This window comes from Pocillopora verrucosa, chromosome 3, assembly GCF_036669915.1.
Source record: "Pocillopora verrucosa isolate sample1 chromosome 3, ASM3666991v2, whole genome shotgun sequence".
Taxonomy (NCBI): Eukaryota; Metazoa; Cnidaria; class Anthozoa; order Scleractinia; family Pocilloporidae; genus Pocillopora; species Pocillopora verrucosa.
This window is the reverse complement of record NC_089314.1, coordinates 3,337,233-3,352,530: the sequence shown is the minus strand read 5'-3', so window position 1 is coordinate 3,352,530 and position 15,298 is coordinate 3,337,233. Positions and strand designations below refer to the sequence as shown.

Below are 15,298 nucleotides of genomic sequence, written 5' to 3'. Positions count from 1 at the left end.
AACATTATTCTTTCTAGAGTGCCTTGCCACAGAGAATAAACAGCGATATTCTTTAACCTAAGACATCTTAAGATTCCATGAAATGATGTCTAAAGATCTGTATTTAGCCAACATTCATGAGGAGTGACTATAAAGGCGCTGCTTTCGTTTTCTACGTTTCTTCTTCAATAGCAAGCATATGTAAAACAAGGAAGTGGAAAATTGTCTCTAACCCTTATAAGATAACAAAACATCTAATAGTTTGATAGAAATAGAAAATCGTCATACTTTGAATTTGGTGACTTAAAGCCGGATAAATGGATGCATACGTAAAGATGACAACTTTTCCGCTTGGACAGCCCGCAGTCTTTAGCTTAACGATTGTGATACGAAATGGATTTGTCCCCGAGTGGAACATATCTTAATAAAGTTCTCTATCTAATTAAAAAAAAATGGGAAAAATAAGTAAATTTCCCTTACACAGGTGAGCAGGAAAGACAAAAAGTTTAGTTAAGAGGAGTCGACCCTCGACGCGATGGATGTTTTTATTTTTTATCGCTCATTTTTTTTTTCCTTTATTTTCTCTTAAGTATTTTTGCAAACACTTAAAATTTTTAATTAAAATTTCTAATTTTCTTTGAATCATTTGTTATTTTTAGACAAGCCTTTGTTTCAACTTTGAGGTTGTGACCGATGCATCAAAACATTTTCTTTTTATTAACGCTTTTCCATTTGACAGTTGGGAAATCTACATTTTTAATTCATTTAATAATTTGCAATGATATTGTAAGCGTGTCAAACTGTAGCCGGCAAAAGAAAGGGCATCATAATGCCGTTAAGCAAACAGTAAGATGGAAAAAAAATTAAAAACAAATAAACATTATTGCAAGACTTCCTCTTATTGGTATTTTTACTGAGTGTAATGAAACCTGATTTTACCTACGCTTTACTCTTCTTTCACTTTTCTTGGATCTGAAGTGGACTCACCTACTGTTATTCCATGGTCTGAAAATTTGATTTCCTTGCCAATACTGAGAGCGAAACAGTATGCATTCGATCCAGTCAATTTTGGTATCTAAGGAGAGTAATTTAGTTTGATTTTAAAACCTCATGTCATCTGTTAATATTGACGTTTGACTAAATTTTTTGACAGCGGTTCCGGCATCGTTCTGTTTGGACAACTTAAAGCCGCCATTGTATGTAAATATATATATGACCATACGTATATATGACCAAATTTGTTGTTTGCAGAACCCGCACTAATTTTTCGAGAGAGTATTAAATCCACTTTCACGTATACGTTTATGTTTCATCCAAAATTGAAGTTATGCGCCTGCGCTGGTAGACACTAAGCTATACTGAAAAAGTAGATAATTTAGTGTAAACAACTGAGTTGAAAACGTAAATTGGCCACCGTAAAGGGTGAAAAAAATCTTTCCCGATCCACAACTATGCACAACCGTCTCTACAGACCTGCACACCTGTGTCTAGATACTATTTAAAAAGTTAAAAGCTACTAATTTGCGCGCCTTTTTTGGATGAATTTGGTTGCATATTTGCTGAGATACTTCAGTATGGGCCATTGCACATATTTTTCGTAATTAAACGTCAGTGAGAGTTTGCAAAGAAAAATTGACGCAATCAACTAGTCGTTCAAACTAATTTTCGAACCCGACACTTAATATGAGTCAAATCAAAACTTGAATTTGGAACATACTCAAAGCAAAAATTGCATCGTTTTGTTTGCAGAAACGTTTTAGCTCAAGAAAGCTAAGAATTTTTGAGTAACTTTAAATGAACTAAAGCGAAATGTGACCATGCATTCAAAAGGATTCTTCTACTCTTCATTGAAACAGAAAATCAAATTGTCATTTACATGCATCAAGAGAAAGTTTGTTTCTTGTGATATATCAAAATGACTTCAGTAATAAGAAACTACATAAGGAAACCACAAAGTTATTGTGGTTATTATTATTGAAACCACAATACTTTCCGACCCAAGCTAAAAATAACTTTTGTGAAATCGACATTCTACTTAAATACTCGCCTTTCATCATATTTTTTGTGTCTTACGTCACCACTTCAATAACCAAAGAAATTACTGAGGGGATATTTGATACTTCCCACCTTTCTTGTCGAGTTAATGCTTTACTTTGAAAACACGCTACTAAAGATCACGCAGTGGAATATCCAGGTAGTTAAAGCAAGAATGTGTATAATTCGGACATGTAGACGCAAGCTGGCGGTACTATACGAATCGTGCGATCTGTTGGCGGTATCTCACACCACGGGCACATTTTTTTTCCAATACGGACGTCCCAACTGGTGAATAACATGCATGTATTTATAACAGATGCCCAAAGCATGCCATACCTAAAAGTAAGTCAAACAACGCAGGAAGTTTTATCACTTCTCAAAGCTTTTAATGATTTCATTTTACTTTTGACAATCAATGCTCACACAAATGCCCTTTACCAGAATATCACTCTCATCACTAAGTTACATAATGGAATAAACTTGGTTAGCCCATGGTCCGCCTTCCCCATCCTGCTTACAAGACGTGGATTTTCCATATTTGGCGAAGGTCACTGGCGCAGTAGCACTTGATGCACACCAGCCACCATTCTGAACTGCAAACATTTTGTAACCCGCTCTCGTGGCAGCTACGGCGCATTTTGCAATAGCATCTTTTCTATTCCAGTAAAGTCCATCCAGGATAGAATCTTTTCCTTCAAGCGTCTGGATTGCACGTTTAGAGGTGTCTTTATAGCATCCACTGGATTTGTAGCCTAAAGAACAAAGAAAAAATCAATTTCTCTGTTAAGTGGGGGGCAATATCGTAGTCGCCTTTCGGTCTATCTATATCCAGTCGTAACGACTCTAGCGCAGAAATGTAAAAGCTTTTACGTTTATTCAAATTAAACTGCGTCCAACCTGAACATCAGTTTTGCCTTAAGTTTCACGAAACCTCCCCTATAACCGAAATCAAAATTAAAAAATGGATAAATAGAACTCAACATTATCGAAAAAATGTTTCCTAACCTCTTATGTGATACACTTGATTAGCCCAAGGTCCACCTTCTCCATCCTGCCTACAAGCAGACGATCTGCCATATTTGTTGAAAGTCTTAGCAGCCGAGAGACTAGATGTACACCACCCACCATCTTGAACTGCAAACACCTTAAATCCTCTCTTTTTAGCCGCGTAATAGCATTTCTTGATGGCGTTCTGCCTTGTTTGGTAGTTACCATCAAGGATGGGTTCTTTATTCTCGAGTGTTGGTATGGCACGGCTACCACGATCTTGATAACACCCGACTGTTTCAAATTGAGGACCTATAAAATAAATTATTCATGAATTAGACATTATTCTCAAAGTCTAGAAAGAGCATATCCTAAGTAGCATCCTAACACCAAGAGAGTATTAACTGCTATCAGTTTATATTCTCTTGTTTTACAGTAATCTCCAGTGGTGACTAATCTTACTCAATGATTTATTTTTCACAAACATAAGGTAAAAAAAAATTAAACTTTACCGCAAAATATATTTCCTCATATTGAGACCAAATGTTATGATACCTTTTTTAATTGATCTTAATGCTTTGATCAAGGCTGAGTATCCCAGATTCAACAAAACGTATAAAATATATGCATGGAAAAACTCTTGTTTCAGCCTTATATTTTCTCCATCTTAAAGAAAACAACTCTTCTCATTTTCGGACTATAAGTTTAGTAATTTACCTTTCAATTCATAAACCTGATTGGCCCAAGGTCCGCCTTCACCATCCGACCGACAAGCAGACGATCTGCCATACTTGTTGAACGTCTCCTCGGCCAATCTGCTCGACGCACACCATCCACCATTCTGAACTGCAAACATGCTGTAGCCCGCTCTCATAGCAGCCACGGCACATTTTGCGATAGGGTCTTTTCGTTGCCCGTAACTGCCATCAAGAATAGGATCTTTTCCTTCTAACGTATCGATTGCACGAACGTGGGTGTCTTTATAGCAACCAAAACGTTCGTAATCTGAAATCAGACGAGCGCGAAACAGGTTTCCGTAAAGTTAATAACAATCAGGGTTTGAGCCAACTGATAAATAATTTTTGTGAAGGATGACTACTACCTCAAGTTACTTATTAAATCAAAAGTCTCGCCAGGACAGGCGTACTTATTTTGGTTAAAAAAAAAAGGTAAGAAACCAATAAAAAAACACAAAATCAAAACAGATACATCAAGACATATCTCAGTGACCTCATATGAAAAAATAATGTTTGAATGTTCTTTGTTTTCAGCCTCCCAATTTTCAGGTCGTTCTATAGTGGTATCCAAATAACTATGCAATTAATAGTAAATATTGTAAATAATAGCTAACCTTTGATGTAATAAACTTGATTAGCCCAAGGTCCACCTTCTCCATCTTGCCTACAAGCAGACGATCTGCCATATTTGTTGAAAGTCTTAGCAGCCGAGAGACTAGATGCACACCACCCACCATTTTGAACTGCAAACACCTTAAATCCTCTCTTTTTAGCCGCGTAATAGCATTTCTTGATGGCGTTCTGCCTTGTTTGGTAGTAACCATCAAGGATGGGTTCTTTATTCTCGAGTGTTGGTATGGCGCGGCTACCACGATCTTGATAACACCCGACTGTTTCAAATTGAGGACCTATAAAATAAATTATTCATGAATTAGACATTATTCTCAAAGTCTAGAAAGAGCATAATTATCTTAAGTAGCATCCTACCACCAAAAGAGTATTAACTGCTATCAGTTTATATTCTCTAGTTTTACACTAAACTCCAGTGGTGACTAATCTTCCTCAATGATTGATTTTTCACAGACACAAGGGAAAATATTTAACTTTACTGCAAAATATATTTGCTCATAATAAGACCAAATGTTATCGTACTTTTTTTAATTGATCTTAATGCTTTGACCAAGGCTGAAAATCCCAGATTCAACAAAACATATAAAATATATGCATGGAAAAACTCTTGTTTCAGCCTTATATTTTCTCCATCTTAAAGAAAACAACTCTTCTCATTTGCGGACTATAAGTTTAGTAATTTACCTTTCAATTCATAAACCTGATTGGCCCAAGGTCCGCCTTCACCATCCGACCGACAAGCAGACGATCTGCCATACTTGTTGAACGTCTCCTCGGCCAATCTGCTCGACGCACACCATCCACCATTCTGAACTGCAAACATGCTGTAGCCCGCTCTCATAGCAGCCACGGCACATTTTGTGATAGGGTCTTTTCGTTGCCCGTAACTGCCATCAAGAATAGGATCTTTTCCTTCTAACGTATCGATTGCACGAATATGGGTGTCTTTATAGCATCCAAAACTTTCGTAATCTGAAATCAGACGAGCGCGAAACAGGTTTCCGTAAAGTTAATAACAATCAGGGTTTGAGCCAACAGATAAATAATTTTTGTGAAGGATGACTACTACCTCAAGTTACTTATTAAATCAAAAGTCTCGCCAGGACAGGCGTACTTATTTTGGTAAAAAAAAAGGTAAGAAACCAATAAAAAAACACAAAATCAAAACAGATACATCAAGACATATCTCAGTGACCTCATATTAAAAAATAATGTTTGAATGTTCTTTGTTTTCAGCCTCCCTATTTTCAGGTCGTTCTATAGTGGTATCCAAATAACTATGCAATTTATAGTAAATATTGTAAATAATAGCTAACCTTTGATGTAATAAACTTGATTAGCCCAAGGTCCACCTTCTCCATCTTGCCTACAAGCAGACGATCTGCCATATTTGTTGAAAGTCTTAGCAGCCGAGAGACTAGATGCACACCACCCACCATTTTGAACTGCAAACACCTTAAATCCTCTCTTTTTAGCCGCGTAATAGCATTTCTCGATGGCGTTCTGCCTTGTTTGGTAGTTACCATCAAGGATGGGTTCTTTATTCTCGAGTGTTGGTATGGCGCGGCTACCACGATCTTGATAACACCCGACTGTTTCAAATTGAGGACCTATAAAATAAATTATTCATGAATTAGACATTATTCTCAAAGTCTAGAAAGAGCATATTTATCTTAAGTAGCATCCTACCACCAAAAGAGTATTAACTGCTATCAGTTTATATTCTCTAGTTTTACACTAAACTCCAGTGGTGACTAATCTTCCTCAATAATTTATTTTCCACAGACATAAGGGAAAATATTTAACTTTACTGCAAAATATATTTGCTCATAGTAAGACCAAATATTATGGTACTTTTTTTAATTGATCTTAATGCTTTGACCAAGGCTGAATATCCCAGATTCAACAAAACATATAAAATATATGCATGGAAAAACTCTTGTTTCAGCCTTATATTTTCTCCATCTTAAAGAAAACAACTCTTCTCATTTGCGGACTATAAGTTTAGTAATTTACCTTTCAATTCATAAACCTGATTGGCCCAAGGTCCGCCTTCACCATCCGACCGACAAGCAGACGATCTGCCATACTTGTTGAACGTCTCCTCGGCCAATCTGCTTGACGCACACCATCCACCATTCTGAACTGCAAACATGCTGTAGCCCGCTCTCATAGCAGCCACGGCACATTTTGTGATAGGGTCTTTTCGTTGCCTGTAACTACCATCAAGAATAGGATCTTTTCCTTCTAACGTATCGATTGCACGAACGTGGGTGTCTTTATAGCAACCAAAACGTTCGTAATCTGAAATCAGACGAGCGCAAAACAGGTTTCGGTAAAGTTAATAACTATCAGGGTTTGAGCCAACTGATAAATAATTTTTGTGAAGGATGACTACTACCTTAAGTTACTTATTAAATTAAAGGTCTCGCCAGGTCAGGCGTACTTGTATTGGTAAAAAAAAAAATAAGAAACCAATAAAAAAACACAAAATCAAAACAGATACATCAAGACATATCTCAGTGACCTCATATTAAAAAATAATGTTTGAATGTTCTTTGTTTTCAGCCTCCCTATTTTCAGGTCGTTCTATAGTGGTATCCAAATAACTATGCAATTTATAGTAAATATTGTAAATAATAGCTAACCTTTGATGTAATAAACTTGATTAGCCCAAGGTCCACCTTCTCCATCTTGCCTACAAGCAGACGATCTGCCATATTTGTTGAAAGTCTTAGCAGCCGAGAGACTAGATGCACACCACCCACCATTTTGAACTGCAAACACCTTAAATCCTCTCTTTTTAGCCGCGTAATAGCATTTCTTGATGGCGTTCTGCCTTGTTTGGTAGTTACCATCAAGGATGGGTTCTTTATTCTCGAGTGTTGGTATGGCGCGGCTACCACGATCTTGATAACACCCGACTGTTTCAAATTGAGGACCTATAAAATAAATTATTCATGAATTAGTCATTATTCTCTAAGTCTAGAAAGAGCATATTTATCTTAAGTAGCATCCTACCACCAAAAGAGTATTAACTGCTATCAGTTTATATTCTCTTGTTTACACTAAACTCCAGTGGTGACCAATCTTCCTCAATAATTTATTTTCCACAGACATAAGAGAAAATATTTAGCTTTACTGCAAAATATATTTGCTCATAATAAGACCAAATGCTATGGTACTTTTTTTAATTGATCTTAATGCTTTGACCAAGGCTGAATATCCCAGATTCAACAAAACATATAAAATATATGCATGGAAAAACTCTTGTTTCAGCCTTATATTTTCTCCATCTTAAAGAAAACAACTCTTCTCATTTGCGGACTATAAGTTTAGTAATTTACCTTTCAATTCATAAACCTGATTGGCCCAAGGTCCGCCTTCACCATCCGACCGACAAGCAGACGATCTGCCATACTTGTTGAACGTCTTCTCGGCCAATCTGCTCGACGCACACCATCCACCATTCTGAACTGCAAACATGCTGTAGCCCGCTCTCATAGCAGCCACGGCACATTTTGCGATAGGGTCTTTTCGTTGCCCGTAACTACCATCAAGAATAGGATCTTTTCCTTCTAACGTATCGATTGCACGAACGTGGGTGTCTTTATAGCAACCAAAACTTTCGTAATCTGAAATCAGACGAGCGCGAAACAGGTTTCGGTAAGGTTAATAACAATCAGGGTTTGAGCCAACAGATAAATAATTTTTGTGAAGGATGACGACTACCTCAAGTTACTTATTAAATCAAAGGTCTCACCAGGACAGGCGTACTTGTTTTGGTAAAAATAAAAAAATGAAAAAGGTAAGAAACAAATAAAAAAACACAAAATCAAAACAGATACATCAAGAAATATCTCAGTGACCTCATATGAAAAAATAATGTTTGAATGTTCTTTGTTTTCAGCCTCTCTATTTTGGGGTCGTTCTATAGTGGTATCCAAATAACTATGCAATTTATAGTAAATATTGTAAACAATAGCTAACCTTTGATGTAATAAACTTGATTAGCCCAAGGTCCACCTTCTCCATCCTGCCTACAAGCAGACGATCTGCCATATTTGCTGAAAGTCTTAGCAGCCAGGAGACTAGATGCACACCACCCACCATTTTGAACTGCAAACACCTTAAATCCTCTCTTTTTAGCCGCGTAATAGCATTTCTTGATGGCGTTCTGCCTTGTTTGGTAGTAACCATCAAGGATGGGTTCTTTATTCTCGAGTGTTGGTATGGCGCGGCTACCACGATCTTGATAACACCCGACTGTTTCAAATTGAGGACCTATAAAATAAATTATTCATGAATTAGACATTATTCTCAAAATCTAGAAAGAGCATATTTATCTCAAGTAGCATCCTACCACCAAAAGAGTATTAACTGCTATCAGTTTATATTCTCTTGTTTTACACTAAACTCCAGTGGTGACTAATCTTCCTCAACAATATATTTTTCCACAGACACAAGGGAAAATATTTAACTTTACTGCAAAATATATTGCTCATAATAAGACCAAATGCTATGGTACTTTTTTAATTGATCTTAATGCTTTGACCAAGGCTGAACATCCCAGATTCAACAAAACATATAAAATATATGCATGGAAAAACTCTTGTTTCAGCCTTATATTTTCTCCATCTTAAAGAAAACAACTTTTCTCATTTGCGGACTATAAGTTTAGTAATTTACCTTTCAATTCATAAACCTGATTGGCCCAAGGTCCGCCTTCACCATCCGACCGACAAGCAGACGATCTGCCATACTTGTTGAACGTCTCCTCGGCCAATCTGCTCGACGCACACCATCCACCATTCTGAACTGCAAACATGCTGTAGCCCGCTCTCATAGCAGCCACGGCACATTTTGTGATAGGGTCTTTTCGTTGCCCGTAACTGCCATCAAGAATAGGATCTTTTCCTTCTAACGTATCGATTGCACGAACGTGGGTGTCTTTATAGCAACCAAAACTTTCGTAATCTGAAATCAGACGAGCGCGAAACAGGTTTCGGTGAAATTAATAACAATCAGGGTTTGAGCCAAGAGATAAATAATTTTTGTGAAGAATGACTACTACCTCAAATTACTTATTAAATCAAAAAGTCTCGCCAGGACAGGCGTACTTATTTTGGTAAAAAAAAGGTAAGAAACCAATAAAAAAACACAAAATCAAAACAGATACATCAAGAAATATCTCAGTGACCTCATATAAAAAAATAATGTTTGAATGTTCTTTGTTTTCAGCCTCCCTATTTTCAGGTCGTTCTATAGTGGTATCCAAATAACTATGCAATTTATAGTAAATATTGTAAATAATAGCTAACCTTTGATGTAATAAACTTGATTAGCCCAAGGTCCACCTTCTCCATCTTGCCTACAAGCAGACGATCTGCCATATTTGTTGAAAGTCTTAGCAGCCAGGAGACTAGATGCACACCACCCACCATTTTGAACTGCAAACACCTTAAATCCTCTCTTTTTAGCCGCGTAATAGCATTTCTTGATGGCGTTCTGCCTTGTTTGGTAGTTACCATCAAGGATGGGTTCTTTATTCTCGAGTGTTGGTATGGCGCGGCTACCACGATCTTGATAACACCCGACTGTTTCAAATTGAGGACCTATAAAATAAATTATTCATGAATTAGACATTATTCTCAAAATCTAGAAAGAGCATATTTATCTCAAGTAGCATCCTACCACCAAAAGAGTATTAACTGCTATCAGTTTAAATTATCTTGTTTTACACTAAACTCCAGTGGTGACTAATCTTCCTCAATAATTGATTTTTCACAGACACAAGGGAAAATATTTAACTTTACTGCAAAATATATTTGCTCATAATAAGACCAAATGTTATGGTACTTTTTTTAATTGATCTTAATGCTTTGACCAAGGCTGAATATCCCAGATTCAACAAAACATATAAAATATATGCATGGAAAAACTCTTGTTTCAGCCTTATATTTTCTCCATCTTAAAGAAAACAACTCTACTCATTTTCGGACTACAAGTTTAGTAATTTACCTTTCAATTCATAAACCTGATTGGCCCAAGGTCCGCCTTCACCATCCGACCGACAAGAAGACGATCTGCCATACTTGTTGAACGTCTCCTCGGCCAATCTGCTTGACGCACACCATCCACCATTCTGAACTGCAAACATGCTGTAACCCGCTCTCATAGCAGCCACGGCACATTTTGCGATAGGGTTTTTTCGTTGCCCGTAACTGCCATCAAGAATAGGATCTTTTCCTTCTAACGTATCGATTGCACGAACGTGGGTGTCTTTATAGCAACCAAAACTTTCGTAATCTGATATCAGACGAGCGCGAAACAGGTTTCGGTAAAGTTAATAACAATCAGGGTTTGAGCCAAGAGATAAATAATTTTTGTGAAGGATGACTTCTACCTTAGGTTACTTATTAAATCAAAGGTTTCGCCAGGTCAGGCGTACTTGTTTTTGTAAACAAATAAGGTAACAAAGAAACAAAAAGACACAACATCAAAACAGATACATCAAGACATATCTCAGTGACCTTTTATGGATACATACTGTTTGAATGTTCCTTGTTTTCAGCCTCCCTATTTGGAGGTCGTTCTATAGTGGTATCCAAATAACTATGCAATTTATAGTAAATATTGTAAATAATAGCTAACCTTTGATGTAATAAACTTGATTAGCCCAAGGTCCACCTTCTCCATCTTGCCTACAAGAAGATGATCTGCCATATTTGTTGAAAGTCTTAGCAGCCAGGAGACTAGATGCACACCACCCACCATTTTGAACTGCAAACACCTTAAATCCTCTCTTTTTAGCCGCGTAATAGCATTTCTTGATGGCGTTCTGCCTTGTTTGGTAGTAACCATCAAGGATGGGATCTTGTCCCTCAAGCGTTGGTATAGCACGGGCACCACGATCTTGGTAACAGCCAATTGACCAGTAATTATTTGACAATGCTGGGAAAATTGAACAAGCGTTATAGAGTGACATGGAATTTTGCACGCCAAGTCTCTCACGAGGCTACTTTGCTTTAAGAGGCCGGCGGGTGGGATGGAAATACGGATATCAGATGTCTAATTATGTTTTCTCGTTTGAACCTTTTTTTTTCTAATTCAGGCTAGCCCGAAGCTCTTTTTCCTTCTTCTCACGTTGAGTGAGTTTTCCACTTTTGAGTTGTTCGGTTGGAACGAAAAAATTGTTTAAAAGAATCAAGGAGCTTCGAAAAGTCAGCATCGGGTAAGTGAAACGGGAAATAGAAAATAAATAGCTAAAACATGCCTGTAGAGGCTGTTTATAGCGCTTAACGTCCGCGTATTCCTCAAATTTAACCGTTCGCAACGCAAGTCAGGTCGAGGTGGGTAACCGAGGCAACGAAAACTTGTTTAAAATAAATGTCTGATCTAAAGGAAGGATGACAAGGGCGTCCTTAGGTGACACATCTTCGCGTCGTGTTTTTGTTTGTTTTTTGTTTGTTTTTTTTCCACGAAAACTAGAGGGCAACTAATTAAAAATTTTGAACGAGAGACTGCTTGATCCGATCGAAACCTTAAAGTGACCTTACACGTTACATTTGGGGCATTTTACAGACCCTCCTGAAAATTAGTTAGGTTAGTAATAAACTTCGTTTAAAACGCAGTTTATAAAGCAGTTATATTGCAATAACTATTGAAACTTTTTTCAGGTTGGTTCTTAAATTACCTTAACTTGAGAAAACAGTTATTTGTTTTGTTCAGTGAATGAACTATCATTAATTATTCACTTGTCTCTTGTTCGCTGGTTCGGCAGTCGTGTGAAACTGCGAGAAGTAACACGTCAAATCCTTAATACATAGATACACCGAAAGACATATGGCTCTTTTGTGGCAAGAAATGCAACCACAAAAAAAATATATCATTAATTTCGAGGAATAAACTATTAAGCTAATCTAAAACGTAAATTGACGCGCAGAATACTCACCAACTTGCACAAAGATCAAAACAATCCCACAGAAAAAGACAGTGGCAATGGATGTATGATTCGTCGTCATACTTCAATCGATATCTTTTATAAGGGACGGAAAGATACAACTTTAACAATCCTGTTGACGTTTTTGTACCAGAAGCTTCAATGCTATTCAAAAACTATACAAATGCAATTTATTATGCTCGACCGTGGGTAAAGAGTAAGTTGGAAGCCAATCAAAATTGGCCATGCCTGATACGGGAAGTTAATATTAGGGGAAGTTGATATTACGAGATTTCCCTATGGCAAAAAAACTCATTCATAAGACAACAGCGCGATTTTTTCTCAACTAAATAGAAAGTTGTTAAAGTTGTTGAACTATGTTATAGGTGGAATGTATTTTTATCTTTCCTTGGGAACTGAAGCTTAAACTGGCACAAACAATATTCACATTGATTGGCTGACTATTGGCTGAAGGCCAATATTTCTTGAGGCTCGACTGGCAAGTTCCTTGGTTACTTGGTTAAAGCTACACTATCAATAAGTGTTCCGCGTACATGCTTATGCATGAAACGGTGGAGACACAAAATTATATGCCCCATATAGAGGAAAGCAAATGGTTTTGATTCATGTACGACTCATATTTATTGTGGGTCACAGTGGAGAGAAATCTGATCTGTATCTTTAGACTTTTTAACAAAATCGGACCACCGTGAAGCTGATGTTCGATTTGTTAGTCACATGTATGATTCGAATCAACAAATTTTTAGAAACGGATTTTACTATAAAAATTAACGTTGCTGAGAAGCAACGACGTTTCGATCGCTCAACGGTCATAATTAATTTAAAAAATGCTAATGAGATAATGACTAAAAATCTGAAATATTTACATAGAAACAATACGAGAAATTGAGGCAAGAAGGATAAAAAACGCTAAGGCGAAAGAAAAAATATTAAAAGTGAATCGATTACATAAATACTTATGCACGGATGGAATCACTCTGTTTGTTCAGTTTTGGTTTAAGTTCGCGAATGAAAAGCATTTCAAAGATCAAACAGTCCAGTTTACTCTGACATTTTTTCCTTCAACTTGAAAATGACCATTGAGCGGTCGAAACGTCGTTGCTTTTTCACGTTAATTTTTAATGTAAAAAACATGTATATTTACACACCAAATTGGACCATGCGCACGCGTGCTATATTAAGGAGACCAGCTTAGACTACAGACGAAAAGGTTATTGAATGCCAAATTGTGGCAAGTTAGATTCCATTTCCGAGTGCGAGTTTAATATTTTTTTGCTCATTGCGCGAGCAGGCGGTACCATGCAAATCCTGCGATCAGCGCCTTCAGTCACACAGCCTACCTCTCCTCGATCATGTCAAGAGAAAAAAATTGCAGTACATCATATATATTGCATTTGAAACAGCACGCTAGATCATAATTTGGGGTTTTTCGTGTACCTGTGACCATAATATTCTTCTTGAGTTCAAAAGTGGAGAAATTTATCTTCTCAGTATTTTCGACTAGTCAGGAGCCCACCACTTGGGCCCATCACTTGGGCTCCTGACGACTAGTTGACCTTTTTCTGATACAGATTTCGTGCAAACTTGTTATTGCAACATCTATACATTTTCAACTGCCGCAAATTAATGTAACATATACTAAATTATCAACTACGTTTACATTGTCTGCAGTGAGGTGGGTCGATACCGATATTGAATATTCGATACCGTCATTACCGAAGTCGGATCGAAAAATCTCAAATACTTACGACTCAGGTGCCATGACATCGGAGGAACGCATTTCAAAAAACGCAAAGGCGGCTAAGACTATCACTATTGCTAAGTCCACTATTTTGTTTTTCTGAATACCGCTAAGTTGAACCTCGATGATCGGTTTGCGGCAAAAAGTGTTTGGAGGCTTTGGAGGGTGTTTCGTGTTGCCCTCCACAAATTCGGCAATGAATCCTACTTTGTTTTTATTCTTCAATAAAGAGTTTCGCGAATCGTTTATAAAGCTGCTGTTCTTCCAATTGGGCATGTCATCGTTTTAATGAATATGATGCGCTCCGAACTATTTACATCCGGGTGCGTATAAAACACTAAAACGAGCGGCCATTGCAGTGAATAAAGGAAAACATCATTCACTATCTAAAATAGCAAATTTTCCTTCCTCGCCATTAAGTAATCATTTATCGAAGGTGATCGAGAGAAGTTTGAAGTTTCTAATAAATCATGATGCGAACACCGAATTGTTTACATTCCAATGCGTTATTCGCTTGATGATACATGTGTTTCAATGCCTCGTATGAGTGAAAATTTTCTTTTCTTTCTGATTCATCAACAGCTCAGATCAAACAAATCTGCTGCAACCACTCGTGATCGGATAAATCCGCGAAGCGATGCGACGTGTGAGTGTGTAACATGATAGCATTTTTCACTACGTAAATTTTCCGGTGTCGACTCGTCGCTTTTCTAAACCGAAAAGTTCTTTCTTTTACCCAACAATGTAACACAAAGGAAACCAAAGACACATGAGTCGCGCATTTTTTTCGACCGTGCGCGCAGAAAAATAGATTATGCGCGTCTGACTACCCTGCGTCTGAGCGTATGGAATGCGTCTGCGTAGTCAACGTATCCCTGAGCGGTAATGTATTTAAACTACCGTTCAGATTTCGCTAGAATTGCCCTCTTAGCCTATGTAAATATTGGTAGTGGCGAACTTATCACGGAAAAGAAAGCAAGTATTAACCATCAGCCCACTCCTTTTGAGAATCGGCGGTAATAGAGCGCCTTTTAGCCCGACCGTATTGTCAAACGTGCAGTTAGTCACCAATGTACGCCAATTTTCATTAGCTGAAAATCGCTCGGTTAACAAATTGCAGGAAACAATGTTTTCAATAATTAAGCGGATGGGTAAAATAAATAATAAAGTTATTAAGTCTGACGAGGGGGTCACGATACGTGAAAGAGTCAGACAGCACGCATT

At 37.4% G+C, this 15,298-nt stretch overlaps 1 protein-coding gene across 1 annotated transcript; it reads right to left on the bottom strand.

The window, feature by feature from the left end:
- Positions 1-2,386: 2,386 nt before the first annotated feature.
- On the bottom strand, positions 2,387-12,475 carry LOC131799428 (uncharacterized). The gene is made up of 15 exons (XM_066164278.1): positions 12,325-12,475; positions 11,025-11,324; positions 10,392-10,679; positions 9,692-9,985; positions 9,060-9,347; positions 8,361-8,654; positions 7,718-8,005; positions 7,019-7,312; positions 6,387-6,674; positions 5,687-5,980; positions 5,055-5,342; positions 4,355-4,648; positions 3,721-4,008; positions 3,022-3,315; positions 2,387-2,768 (listed from the first exon to the last, which is right to left on the bottom strand). The coding sequence occupies exons 1-15, from the start codon at positions 12,392-12,394 to the stop codon at positions 2,479-2,481; spliced, it is 4,152 nt and encodes a 1,383-aa protein (XP_066020375.1). The 5' UTR covers positions 12,395-12,475; the 3' UTR covers positions 2,387-2,478.
- Between the last annotated feature and the right edge of the window lie 2,823 nt (positions 12,476-15,298).

Coding starts and splice junctions, on each gene's coding strand:
- LOC131799428 (XM_066164278.1), bottom strand. CDS start 12,394: ATGACGACGAATCATACATCCATTGCCACTGTCTTTTTCTGTGGGATT. Junction 9,348..9,691: donor TCAAGTTTATTACATCAAAG/GTTAGCTATTAT, acceptor GTCTGATTTCAG/ATTACGAAAGTTTTGGTTGC. Junction 3,316..3,720: donor TCAGGTTTATGAATTGAAAG/GTAAATTACTAA, acceptor TTTATTTTATAG/GTCCTCAATTTGAAACAGTC.